The 14,911-nt window shown below is 42.1% G+C and overlaps 1 protein-coding gene across 3 annotated transcripts in view; it reads left to right on the top strand.

Annotated features, from left to right (window-relative positions):
* ARMC9 (armadillo repeat containing 9) overlaps window positions 1-14,911 on the top strand; it is a 233,330-nt gene that overhangs the window by 169,340 nt on the left and 49,079 nt on the right. For all 3 annotated transcript variants that reach the window (XM_073626513.1, XM_073626514.1, XM_073626512.1), the window contains 2 exons: window positions 5,739-5,829; window positions 6,138-6,261. In XM_073626513.1, coding sequence (XP_073482614.1) covers window positions 5,739-5,829; window positions 6,138-6,261 — 215 coding nt within the window. The remainder of the gene's footprint in view (window positions 1-5,738; window positions 5,830-6,137; window positions 6,262-14,911) is intronic.

Here is a 14,911-nt window from a genome sequence, read left to right as displayed (position 1 = left end):
CCATTGGAATTTCATGTTTACCTTACAAGGTGCTATAATTAAAAGATCACCGTGTGGCAACAAGATTAGTGTTGAAAGCTAATGAGTCATTTGATTTGTTTATGGCCTGTCATTCTTCTATTTGTAACACAGAATGTAAAACTCTAGAAGGAAAGGTATAATCGTTTACGTTTTTGTATGAAGGTTTGCATGATGGTAATCAACTTAATGTGTGTTAATGCTTTACAAAGATTCCCCCTTTTCAGGTTAAGGCGGCCTCTACCAGGGCGGTTAGTGCTTCTTGGGCACTGGGTCATCAGGCCTCCATGGCTCATATCTGTAAGGCCGCAACTTGGTCTTCAGTGCATACATTCACAAAATTTTATCAGGTGGATGTTAGGAGAAATGAGTATATCGCCTTCGGGCGCAGTGTGCTGCAGGCAGCAGTATAGGTCCTCAAGTCTGGGGGTACCCTCAGGGTTGTGTCTCCCTCCCCTCAAGTAGCATTGCTATGGGATGTCCCATTAAGTAATTACTTAAGGCTCTGTGTCCCATGATGTACGATAAAGAAAATAGGATTTTTATAACCACTTACCTGTAAAATCCTTTTCTTGGAGTACATCATGGGACACAGGGGTCCCTCCCCTTTTTTTTGGGATTAAACCACTTCAATACCAGGCATTTAGACACCTTCCTGCCCAGGCCAAGTTTCAGCTTTCAGCGCTGTCGCAATTTTAATGACAATTGCGCGGTCATACAACACTGTACCCAAACAAATTTTTTATCATTTTGTTCCCACAAATAGAGCTTTCTTTTGGTGGCATTTGATAACCTCTGTGGTTTTTATTTTTTGCTCAACAAATAAAAAAAGACCAAAAATTTTGAAAAAAAACAAGTTTTTCTTTGTTTCTGTTAAAATTTTTTGTAAAAAATAAGTATGTTTTCTTCAATGACGGGCACTGATATGGCTGCACTGACGGGCACTGATAAGGCGGCACTGATGGGCAACGATGAGGTGGCACCAATGAGGTGGCACTGACGGGCACTGATGGGCACTGATAGGCAGCACTGGTATGCGGCACTGATGGGCACTCATGGATGGCACTGATGGACACTCATAGGCGGCACTGATGGGCACTCGTAGGTGGCATTGATGTGTACTTATGGGTGGCGCTGATGGGTACTTATGGGTGGCACTGATAGGTGGCACGGATGGGCACTGACAGGTGGCACCGATGGACACTGATGGGTGACACTGGTGGCACTGATGACACTGATCTGTGGCATTGCTGGGAATCACTGATATATAATGGTGCCAGTCAGTGCCCATTTGTGGGCACTGATTGGCACAGATTGGGCATAATATGCACATGTGGATGGTCATGGGGTACATACCTGGCCATCCACATGTTGCCCCCTTCCCTGGTGGTCCTGGCGGCTTCCCTGGTGGTCTAGTGTGGGCATCCGAGGGGGGGGCTGCGCTGATAAACAGCGCAGACCCCCCCTTGTCAGGAGAGCCGCTGATCGGCTCTCCTCTACTCGCATCTGTCAGACGCGAGTGAGGAAAAGCCGATCAACGGCTTTTCCTATTGACATCGTGATCAGCCATGATTGGACACGGCTGATCACGTGGTAAAGAGCCTCCGCCGGAGGCTCTTTAATAAGATCGGTGGAGCGGTGTGTCAGACTGACACACCGCTCCACCGATCACCGCGATGCGCGGGCGCGCGGCGGCTGTTATACTGCTGGACGTCATATGACGCCCAGTCAGGATAATTGAACCACCGCCTGGCCGTCAATCTGCTATAGGCCGGGCGGGAAGTGGTTAAGTATATTTCTTTGCTACAAAAACTGATGTGCTCCTGGAAGGAGGGGTTATATAGAGAATGAACTTCCTGGATTGTCCATCACCTGAAGGTGGCCTATAACCCATTAAGTGATTACTTAGGCTCTGTGTCCCCTGATGTACTCCAAGAAAAGGATTTTACAGGTAAGCTGTTATAAAAATGCTATTTTTACTCTGCATTTCTCGGGTATGAAAAGCAGGGGTCAGGGATCTGACTTTTCACACTGCAGAGCTCAGTGAAGAAAGCTCTGAGCCCCGATAGGAGGGAAGGGGACAACCCCTTCCTCACACACAGGCTGTGTGCTGCAACTTTTTTTCCCATCTCCAGTTGTCTCCTAGAGTCCGGAAAAGCTGTCAGAAGTGACTGATGCAGATAACAGAGGAAGGAGGCAGCAGAATAGAATCACACTCGGTGCTTTTGAGAGAGACAAGTAGACAGTGTAGAAGGAAATGCTTTGGTCATATTTCACATCTGAGTTTTACAACCACATTAATTCCACTTCAAAGGGGACCTTCCCCCTTTTACTAAAAGTCACATCAACATGCATCTCTGTGTTGGAGGCCTGCAAAAAAGATCACTGCTTTCCCACAAAGAGCAAGGCCCCCACACTGCAGCTGCTGGCAGGAGAAAATCTTGTCTACCAAAAAAACAAACCCGTAAGGCTAGCCTTTTTCCAAGGCTTGGTTCATTATACTGTGTCGCGGAATGCACGCAAAATCGCACTCATTACTAACTAGACAAATTCTCTGCTCTTTAGGGGTGCCATTCATTTATAATGGTACCCCACACATTGGCAAACGTGGGTGTTGTTGGTGTGGCGCAATTTAAAAAAAAAAGGTGTCGGGAACTTCTCTCCTTGCAGTTCTGTGGGTAAGACAGCCCATTGAAATGAATAGGCTGCCCTACAAGCATTGATGGCATTAAGGTAAAAAAAAAGTTTTCAGTGTCCCTGTGACCCCTTCCCCTTCCCCTGTGTGAAGGGGAAGAGAGCAGAGAAGAGATCAGCGCTGTGCGCGCTGCATCTTTTCTCCCCTTCCTCTTTACACTGTATTAGAGCAGCAGCAGGAGCCATTGGCTCTTGCTGCTGTCAATCAGAGGGAATGGGGGACGGGCCGTAGTCCCGCTGTGTAAGTCTATGGAGTGCGGCTCTATAGACACACAGCTTGGGAGCGTGGGGAGTACCTATCCCCATAGCCAGCAGCTCGCTAAGGTAGTCCCGCAGAAGAAGAGGAGGAGCCAAGATCGCCGTCGGGGACACCAGAAGAGGAGGATTGGGGCCGCTCTGAGCAATACCACTGCACAGAGCAGGTAAGTATAACATGTTTGTTATTTTAATTTTAAAAAAATTGGCGTTAAGTAACACTTTAACCTTTAGTTAAACCAATGGAATTTCATGTTTACCTTACAAGGTGCTATAATTAAAAGATCACCGTGTGGCAACAAGATTAGTGTTGAAAGCTAATGAGTCATTTGATTTGTTTATGGCCTGTCATTCTTCTATTTGTAACACAGAATGTAAAACTCTAGAAGGAAAGGTATAATCGTTTACGTTTTTGTATGAAGGTTTGCATGATGCTAATCAACTTAATGTGTGTTAATGCTTTACAAAGCTTGTTTCTGTATATTTTTTGTATCTATATATGTTCAGAGGGTATTTTCTCATTATGTATCCAGAGTCTGCAAAAAAAAAGAAAAAAAAAAAATCACTGTGGGTTTTTCTGTATTTCCCCAGGTGCTAATAACCAATTTTAAATTGTTCTTGTGAAACATATCTCTCTCTCTAGTGGCTAATTTACAAATCTTTACATTTAAGTCAGAAATGAAAATATCTTGTAGCAGCCTAAAATATTTCTATGTGGCCAACAGTGTTTAGTGCAGATACCTTGTGGTGTCTGCAAGTCCTTATGTTATCCCTGAAATTGATCCTTGAGTTGCTTTGGAATCTCTTTGATTTTACGCAGAGGCTTAACGTGGGTTATTGCTTTCTCCCGAGTCCATATTAAACCTGCCACCTCAAGTTGCTAAGCCCCGATGCTGGTCATTCAGCCGTGAAATGCCATTACTTCTGCTAACCACCTAAGTTCTGGCATTTGACAGCCGAATGATTGGGACAGAATTCAGCACATGGAGAGGTGGTCCTAATTTCGACTTGGGCAAAAATCAAGGTCTCATACACAGTTTGGGCTTAGGATCCAGCGGGAAACCACAGGCACACAAGGATTGATCCCAAAATGTAACATTGGTAATTACAGATATCACAAGGTCCCTGTACTTTAGCACTGTTGCTACTTTTGCTGTACATTTTGGGTTTATGTTGAGGGGCCAGGTCTGGGACATTTTAAGGAAAATATAAGAATAAAAACTCAAGCAATGTACTTGCTAAAATATGCCTCAGTTTGCTATTAGGAGGCCAGGAAATTAAGAAAGTGTGCCTGTGTGTGTGTGTATATATGTGTGTATGTGTATATATATATATATATATATATATATATATATATATAATAATATGTGTGTGTATATATGTATGTGTACTGTATATATGTATGTGTACTGTATATATGATGTCAGCATGACACAAATAGGCCTAATTCTATTAGGGCTAATTCACACTATGTGCAGTTACCTGCTTCTTTCCTCACTGGATGAATGCAGGTAACTGTGGTGACATATATAAAATAATTGTTTTCTATGTGTCATGTTCACACTAGGATGCTTAAATTTATATGCATTCCAAAGATATGCGCTAAGATGCAACATGTTTGCGCAGGAATGCACATAAAAGCGCCACAACCCATCTTTCACTCACAATAATTAGGTCAGAGGAAACATGCCTTTAAAAAGAAGTGTGCAGAAAAATGCACAGAAATGCATTGGACTGCAGACCAACAGAGATGCATTTTTTATAGCTTTTTATGTGCATTTATAGCATGAATGTGCCCTATCGGATTTAGGCCCTGTTCATATAGTGCAGTGACCTGCGTTTTACTGGATGAATGCAGGTCACCACTAGGATTTTTTTTTTATGTATCCTCTTCACACTGCAAAACACACTAGAGGTGCGATACAGTAAGCTGCAATAAAATGCCAACATGCTACATTTTATCACAGCATACAGGAAGGGATCGCATGTCACTGTACAGAAGCACAACTCAGCACACTGCCATGCAATGACATGAATAAATTGTCGTTTTGTGAACTTCAAATAAAGCTGACTCAAAAGAAAAAAGGGTGTGCTGCACTGAAACGTGCATCACACTGCCTCTTTCAGCCTTTTAGTTTCTTCCGCTCTAATGCTGTGTACACACGAACTGACTTTTCGTCGGACTGAGCTCCAAAGGACTTTTCGACGGAGTTCTGATGGAGTTCCATCGAAACGGACTTGTCTACACACGATCACACCAAAGTCCGATTGTTTCGAACGTGACGACGTACGACCGGACTAGAATAGGGAAGTTCATAGCCAGTAGCTGTCCTTTTTTGTCCGTCGGACTAGCATACAGACGAACGGATTTTTCAATCGGACTTGAGTCCGTTGGAAAGATTTGAAACCTGTTCTATTTCTAAAGTCTGACAGATTTTTCAACAGAAAAGGTCCGATGAAGCTCACACAGAATCCGTCAGACCAGTTCAGTCGAAAAGTCCGGTCGTGTCTCTACACGGCATTAGAGTACCTGGCTGCAGGCAGGAGAGGGGTGACAAGGCAAGCCTATGTAGCAAATTTCAGCTAGTTCATCAGGAATCAGCTGAAATTTGCACAGTCTAAAGCTTGCTTTATTTAAACTAGGCCTATTAGAAAAAGTCTAGCCTTTCCAGCATTAAAAAATATTGAGTGTCAGTCACGGCATAGGGTTCAGTCTGTATATCATGTGTAGATATGTAAAATAATTTCTTGTATTTTTATTTTCTCCATAGAGAAATGTCCTACAACTGCTTCACTCCAAAAATGAGATAGTCAGACAATACACAGCTCGCCTTATCAATGCATTTGCATCATTATCTGATGGTAAGATGAACACCTAAATGCGCAATGGACTGCTTGATTCTGTACAGCTATCTGTGGAAAATGTATCTCCATATATTTATTTGGAAATTACCTTTTTATATAATCATATACTTTTTACTGATATAGTTGAGATTTAAAGCCGTATGATCATTTGTATTTTCGCGTTCTTGTGAATATGCAGTGCGATGCACCATAGCTATACACCCATAGAATGATCATATAGGAAAATACCATTAAAAAAAAAAATATTGACTATTAAGAATTACCATGACTGTATAAGAGATTAATATTTATCCTTTGTATTCTAGGCCGGGCTTATCTAAGTCAGAATCCTTACTTTTTGCGCTCATTGGAGGCAGCGCTCAAGACAGAGGAGAAGGATTACATTACTAAGGAAAATGTTCTGGGCTCTCTGCAAAAACTTAGCCTCAGGTAAGAGCCAAACAATTGGTGCAGTTGCAAAAGAAGAGACAAATCAAACCAGTTTTATTGTTTCATTTTTAGGTGAAGAGTAAAATGATTGTGTAGCCAAAAATGTTATCTTAAAGTGGTTTTAAAACTTACCTGCATTAAGATAAAAAAACCTTCCACTTGTTCCCCACCCCTGCCCTCAGGTCAAAATGACAGCCCCCAGTTTGCTTTTGCATGAGTTTTCTGGACTCGATGGCAGACTCCTTTGAGGCAGTTCCTTTTGCCCAGTTTCACTCTGGATCTCTTCAGTTTAACATACTTGTGATGTGGAACAAGTACGTCCTATCTTTAAATCTCCCAGTGCTTCTATCCAGCCAAACAAAGCTCTCCCTGACTTGGTGAATCTCCAATTTTGCCCTAGAATTGGGAAAGTCCAATCTTCCATCTTGCTTTTCAGCCATTTTAGTGGGATGGCTGTTGAAACCCATGACTGAAAGGATTGGGGTATTTCGGACTCTGTTATTCCCACCTTACTCGGAGCAAAAAAAAAAAAAATCCAAAACCTGTGAGATTTACCATCGCACATGGAATGCTTACTTTGCCTGCTGCAAGAACTGGAAGTCCCAGGGAATACTCTGTCACTCATATTTTGGCTTTCTTTTAGTTGAGTACCCTCAAGGGACAATTTTTTAAAACTAATTTTATTCCAGAAACCTCTAATGTGGCGTACACACGGTCGGACTTTTCAGCTACAAAAGTCAGACGGACCAAATCCGGCGGACAATCCGATCGTGTGTGGGCTTCCCCGGACTTTCAGCGGACTTTTCCAGTCGCAAATCTGACAGACTTTAGAATTGGAACTTGCTTCAAATCTTTACGTCGTAACTCCGCCGGACCCAGAAATCCGCTCGTCTGTATGCTAGTCCGACGGACAAAAACCCATGCTAGGGCAGCTATTGGATATCTGGCTATCAACTTCCTTATTTTAGTCCGGTGTACATCATCACGTACGAATCCGTCGGACTTTTGTGTGATTGTATGTAGGCAAGTCCGTTCGTTCGAAAGTCCATCGAAAGTTTGTCGGACGGGCTGTCGGACTTTTGTAGCCGAAAAGTCCGACCGTGTGTACGCCCCATTACTTGTAGTCCCTTTTCAAAGCTTTTCATGGGGAGTATATAAATCCTACAATTGGACATCCTGTTTCACCTTGGGATCTCAACCTGGTGCTTTTTGTTTTTCAGAGACTTCCCTTTGAACCAATTATATTCTGCTGAAAGACCTCACTTGAAAGGTTGCCCTGTTGGTAGCAACTGCATCTATTAGGCATGTTTCTGAATTGGCAGCACTTTTCTTGTAAGGAGCCCTTTCTTGATTTACACAAGGACAAAGTGTTTTAGTGACCAAAGCATTCTTTCTTACCTAAGGTGGTCTATTCCTTCCACCTCAATGAGGACATTGTTATTCCTTCTCTTTGTCCTGCTCCAAAACATGACAACCCCCTTGTGTCTTGATAACTCCTTATTGTTTACTAAAAAAAATAGCATTTTTTTTGCCAATGGCCAATCACCTGAATGTATCAAAACAGGTCTTGCTGTCCTGTACTCCATGATTAGGAATTTACAGGCAAGTCAACATTCCTATTTTTTGTTTTGGATAGAGCAGGGAGGGGTTAAAATTATCAGGTTAATTTTTGCGGTCTGTATCCTAGTAGAGCGATTCCTTTTCACTTCCTGTCACGGAGGTGCAACAGGAAGTGAGAAGAAATCTTTCCAAAGTGAGGGTTATTCCCCTCTTAGACAGTTGTCACTAGAATAGGTGTCCATACTGAATAATTTAACTTCAAATGTTTTTCTGGTCACAACTCTAAAATTAATTATTTCATATCTCTTTCTGTCTCTCTGACAGTGGTCAGAAGGGTGAATCCCCCTAATGGCAACACAGACAGCAGGAAAAGCCTGACATAGGGTATAACCCTCATCCACTCTATCCAAATCTGAAAGTTAAGGTTTTGCCTTTACATACATTTTAAATATAGAGGAAGGATGCTAAAGATGGTTTCAACAATAGTCAGTACAGTGTCTCCATACCATACCGAAAAAATGGAACATATTATGTCAGAACACTCATTCCTACTGTTGTTCACCCCATCATTGCAACTTAGCTTGGCATTATTGCAAACCATGCATTTGCTCTTAATGGTCTGGCATCTGTTCTCCAATTATTGGTTTTGGCTTTTATTGGTTTTGGTTGGGCTTACGATGTAGCTCTGGCTGTCACCCAGGATTTAGAATATAATTATGGGTTGATTAAACATTGGCATTGCAATTATGGCCCCAGTACATATCATCCCTTTTAAACTATTCATTATAATTTAGCCTGAATGATTTCTTTTTATTTTTCATGTTTACTTCTTTTGTGTAACCATTTTTTTATACTGAAAGTCAAATAATATGCCAACAATGATCTGTTGTAACACAAAGCTAAGAGCAGGATGGCAGCTGGATCGGGTTTTGTCAGATATTGTTCTTCATATGTTTAGATGGCATCATTGTTCATTGCTGTACCTGGATGACTGTTCAATGCAACTTTATTTTACTCTTTGTGTATTCACTAGAGTAGGCAGAACAGTACACTGTCTTCTCAGTAATTTACAAAAGTAAACTTTTAAATAGCTCAAGATTTTAACAATTGTACCACAGATCATTTATTTAAATAAAGATTTATTTTCGTTTGACAAGAAAAAATGTGTTTCTTTTATCATGCTTAAAATAACTGGTATATGTACCTGTTTTTTTTTATTTTTTATCAGAGATCAACCTTTGTAGAGTTATTTTGTATCAAATGGACTTCATCCACACCTCGAGTAGACATCCTATGTTCAGGGTTTTTTTTTTTTTATAAGTGCATAACAAGCTAATATACTAAGAAACATAGCATAATAAAATGAAGGTTTGTATAGACAAATATGACTAAAGGTGATAATAACTTCAGTGATTTTTCACATTATTTTTTTTTAAGATAATATTCCTTGTTATACAGCTTATTTGGCTTGGATCCTGGCTTTTTGTATTCAATTTATACTCTAAAATCGAGATCCTCCAGAAATAATTTATATTCTACTTCTGTCCATCTCTGTTTGGTATTCCTGACCATCTTTGTGTGTTCATTGCCATCTCCTTACCTAAAAAAAAAAACAGAGAATCCAGCCGAAGTGCACAGCCTGTCAGGTGGTTTAATTTTCCAGCACCCACCAAAAACTGAATTATCACTTTGGGTGCACTGACCCTTTTAAGTAGACGTTATACTCACTTATACAGCTTTTTTTACCTCAGGTAAGGGCACCAAATGGTATGTGAACAACAAGAACGTATCTGGCTGGTATGTGAGCCTCATATATGATATAGAAAGTTAGTGTCGGTATTACGGGGTAGGTTTATTCAAATGGGTGCCCGTGTGAAAAAAGAACGCTCGGCTGCGATAGCTACGGCGGTACACAAACTCAGGACACTAGAGACTACCCATAAACGCTCCCCGGCTGTGGAAGTGCTGGCAGAGGTTTCTTCTGCTCGCTCTCAGCTTAGGGAATTTTATGAGGCATCAGCCCGTACATTAGCGAACAAACTAGCCTTTCACCAATACAAATTCCGGGACAAATGTGGTAGATCACTAGCTCGCACCCTGCATACCAAACAACCTAACACCTTTATACCTCACATACGGGACAATTCTGGGAAATCTGTCTCGTCACCTTCTGAGCTGGGACAAGTTTTACGGGACTTCTATCAATCCCTCTATAACATACCTACAACAAGCCCCACTGAGCCCCTCTTTACTAGGGCGGACACACAAGCCTCATATATCACACAAAATGCATTACCTACTCTAGATGATGAAACGATAGAGGACCTTGAAGCTCCAATCTCGGAAGACGAGGTTGCCCGCGCCATTGCATCCACCCCATCTGGTAAAAGTCCGGGCCCTGATGGCTTCACTCCGAAATTTTATAAACAATTTGCTCCCCTTCTCACTCCCTTCTTAACAAAAGTATTTAACTTCATCTCTGAGCGATCAGTATTCATGCCGCAAACGCTTAGAGGCACATATCACCCTCATCCCAAAACCAGACAAAGACCTAACTATATGTGCTAACTACCGACCCATTTCGCTGATAGGGGTAGATCTGAAGGTGTATGCGAAGGTGCTAGCTAATAGATTACAACCGTTGTTACCCCGCTTAATACACCTAGATCAAGTTGGCTTTGTGAGTGGACGAGAGGCACGAGATAACACCCTGAAAACACTTCTCATTGCGGATTATGCTCGGGCCCACAATGTCCCATTGTGCCTTCTCACGGTCGACGCGGAGAAGGCCTTCGACCGCGTTGGCTGGCAATTTTATTCGCCTATCACTGCAACAACTGGGTCTAGGCCAAAACATGCTCTCCAGAATAATGTCCCTCTATACCTCTCCCTCCGCTAGGATTAGACTAAACGGTTCTCTAGCTCCAAAATTCACTATTCATAATGGAACGCGACAGGGGTGCCCCTTGTCCCCCATTCTATATGTTCTTGTTATGGAACACCTAGCCATCGCCCTTAGAAACAACCCGGCTATCCATGGTATTAGTATAGGCCCCATACATACTAAACTTGCCCTATTCGCAGATGACTTGCTCATATTTGTGACCCAACCGCAAGTCTCCTTGCCCTCCATTATGCAGGAGTTTCAGAGATATGGAGATGTTAGTAACTTTAAAGTTAATCATAATAAGTCAGAAATCCTCAACATTTCACTCACAGAAGCAGCTCTCCAACAGCTCGCGTCTTCCTTCCCTTTTAAGGCAAACTCCACATCTATTCGTTATCTAGGAATTCATATGCCAACAGACGCTTCCCAACTATTCACCAGCAACTTTACCCCGCTACTTCTTAGAACACAAGCGGATCTGACCATGTACGCATCTAAACAGCTCTCTTGGTTGGCCAGGGTGAATGTTTTGAAGATGGATGTTCTCCCTCGATTCCTCTATCTTTTTCAGACCATTCCTATTTACATTCCCACCTCATTCTTCAAAAGGCTTCGTCAGATCTTTTCTAAATTCATATGGCAAGGAAACCGCCCCAGGATAAAGTACAATACAATGATTCTTCCGAAGGCCCGGGGGGGGGGGAACGGGGGTCCCGGATGCCTCTTCATACCATAAGGCAGCGGTACTCACACGTATTGTGGATTGGTTTCATCACCCTTCCTCCAAGCTCTGGGTTCAATTGGAGAGACATCTCAACGAGGCTGATCTTTGCGCCCTGCCGTGGATACCTACGGCTCAGCGTAGGGATAGTACCCTCTCTACTGCTCTCACTCGTCAGACTCTTCAGATATGGGACCGACTGCTATTAACGAGTAAATTATCTAAACCTCGGGGCCCAATGACTTCTCTCTTTGGGACTCCGGCTGAAGGTGAGGAGAGATTTGGACCCTGGAATAGGGATAATCGTAGACGTTTAGCACAGGTTTTATTCGCTGACCCATCTTTGAGACCAGACATACCCCCCCCAGATGGGCCCGGGGCCCCCAATCATGTGGTTACAAAGGAGTCAATTAATGTCATACATACGTACTTTTTCTCCCATTTCAGAAATATTGGATGACCCATCAGACTTTGATGAGCTGCTCTTGCAACCGGACCCGCCAACACATGTAGTATCACTGTTATATTCCCTTCTACTAAACGTATCTACCCCTGACCTGCCAACGTACACGCTGAACTGGGAAACAGATCTACAACATTCCATCTCCCCTGCTGATTGCCAAAAATGCTTTATCTTAACGCATAGGATCTCTTTGGCAACTAAGACTCAAGAAAAGGGACAAAAAAACAAGGATTTTTGCCCGGATCGACCAGTAAATATTAGTAGTGGTGGCGAGTTACAGCGGGTAAGTATAGACCTATCATACAGACAAAAGCCTGGATGCAGTTCAAGTTGCCCTTTTAAACATATTGCAAAAAAAGAGGGGGAGAAACAGAGAGTTTCTCTAAAGTAGGTCAACAGAGAACGCTATTGTAAATACAAAACCAGCTTTATTAATTACCAAAAAATAAACCAATTAATATTACAAAAAGTGAAAAAATTGGCAATATGGACAGACGGTTATCACAAACCAATTAAAAGTAATTGGTAATTAATAAAGCTGGTTTTGTATTTACAATAGTGTTCTCTGTTGACCTACTTTAGAGAAACTCTCTGTTTCTCCCCCTCTTTTTTTGTAAGACTCAAGAAAAGGGGTTTAAGCTATTAACAAGGTGGTACAGATGCCCGGTGACTATCCAACAGTTTAACCCTTCTCTATCAGGTACTTGTTGGAGATGCATGTCCTCTAGAGGGACAATGCTCCACATCTGGTGGGCCTGCCCTCCAATTCGGAAACTTTGGCAAAAGGTCTTTGATCTATACAGCAGGCTGATGGCGACCTCAGTTAAGCCCACACCAGAGATAGCCCTACTATCTATGCTTCCGGGCCCACTCAAGCTGATTAAAAAAGACATACTGCGCCACTTTCTGGCAGCAGTTAGGTCAGTGATCCCCCGACATTGGAGAACAGTAGATGTGCCTTCCTTGGGTGACTGGGCTGTCGAAGTGGATCGGATAAGAGATCTGGAGCGCCTGTTGGCGCAGGAAGCAGGGAAGGAGGAACAGTTCTCCACCACTTGGTCCTTATGGTCGATGTTTCGTTACTCTGATGACTTCCCCTTATGTCAGGGATGCCCCATCTTTACCCACCGATTAGCCATGCTGGAGTGCTTCCCACCTTTGTTGTCATCCCGTATCTTTCTACATGCTATCATTCTTACCTTTCTCTCTGTCTCCCTTTCTTTAAGTACTGAACAAATCACTCAAACATATAAACAAAGATCATATACCCAGAATTGCTCAATAACATGAATATTTATAATAAGTGATTAAATGATCCCTACAGCATTCCAACCTGATTAGGAGGAACCTCATGATAACACCAACACGCAAAATCACAAAGGTGGATATATGTTGGTTCCCACACGCATGTTATTCTTCTAGTACATTATAGTTCTTTATATACAATGTGATACTTTAGTATTTCACTAGAAGTTATATGCCAAAGTATATATTCCTGTACGTATATAGTAAAGGTTCTCCTTATTGTTCTGTGTATAATTTATGTAATACTATACTGTAAAGTACTTTATCTTTCTGTTATACCTTTATTTTGGAATAAACTAAGATTGAAAAGAAAGTTAGTGTCGAACTGGATAAAAAGCAGTACACAGTTCTTCAAAAGTAGTCCTAGGAGAAAAGGGGTGACGCCTTCCCCAAGTTTTGGTCAGGAAATGAAGAAGTTGAAAAGCTCAGCAGTGTGAAATGGAGGGATCTACTATTCTTAGAATTTTTGAAAGTGGACTGAACCTGTTAGAGATTAGGAAGTGTTTTAAGCAAAACTACCTCATATCAAAAAAAAGTCTGGAAGCTTTGTGTGAGTTCCCTGGGGGATATTTGGGATGTCCTAGGACCCAGCTCATGAGGGAAGTTGATAGATCACTCAAAGTGTAACTCTTGCCTGAGTGTAAGAGCTTGATGGTGTTACCTCAATGGTTGGCAGTAAACTGATCTTGGAATCTCCTCTCCAAGCCAGGATAGGCCCTTGAGAGGCATCTTGGATGCCACATACATACAAACTGAATCCATTGCTTATCAAGGCCATGTGTACACATTCTATGACTCTCGCTATGTGAACAGCCTTATGGCATTTCAGGGGTCATGGAATCCCAACTCTCCCCTCTCCTTAGGCTGCGTCATGAGGGCATGACTTATTCTGTGATATTTCTGTGCCCAAAGAAAATTACTAAACTTACTATGCGTCTGTTTGAGGAATATCCTCAGTACCGAGATAGACAGTGTTTGAAGGAGATAAAGCAGTCTAGGAAGAATATTCATCTTAAGGGTACCAATGCTCCCAAACCAAGAGAATGAACCAGATGACCATCTTTGGAGGTCTTGTTTAATTTTGGCTAAGAGTGGCAGAAAGTTAGTAGCATAGAGTTCCCTAATGGAACGCGTAAGGTGAGTTCCTGCATAGGTGATATAGTGTTGGGTCCTAACAGAAGGGGAAGTGAGATATAATGTTTTATTGGAATCGTCTTGAGACTTTAATGTTGAAAGCATCCAGTTTTTGGAGGTTTATTTTGCAATTGGGGAAGTTCACCGTAATGTTTAGACTTAGCAAGAAGATTGGTAAGAGCAGTAACCGGGGCGAGTGATGAAAAATAGTAAGTCATAGGTGTATCCCACTACTTTGTGCTGATCAGACAGAAAGGAAATGTCAGTAATGTTAGGGTTGGCTCTAATATGACACAGTCATGGTTTCAAAGTTATAATAAAAATGTATGGGGATAGAGGGCACCCCTGTCTTGTCACTGTTGCGGAAGGGTAGGAATATAATTCTTCCAACCAATCCCCTAGTTTCCTGCCAACCTTGATGTATTAGCAACACAGCCTTCATTAAACCTCAGTCTACTTGATTAAACACGTTCTAAACATCGATCAAAAGGAGAATGGTCACGGTATCAGCAAGGTGGGCCATATGGATAATGTTGAGGTTTCTAGTCCATGTAATCTTTTGCTTCCCTATTTGGGACAA

The sequence above is a fragment of the Aquarana catesbeiana genome, linkage group LG04, assembly GCF_042186555.1.
Source record: "Aquarana catesbeiana isolate 2022-GZ linkage group LG04, ASM4218655v1, whole genome shotgun sequence".
Classification (NCBI taxonomy): domain Eukaryota; kingdom Metazoa; phylum Chordata; class Amphibia; order Anura; family Ranidae; genus Aquarana; species Aquarana catesbeiana.
Note: the sequence above shows the minus strand (reverse complement) of the source record. Positions and strands in the feature narration are given on the sequence as shown.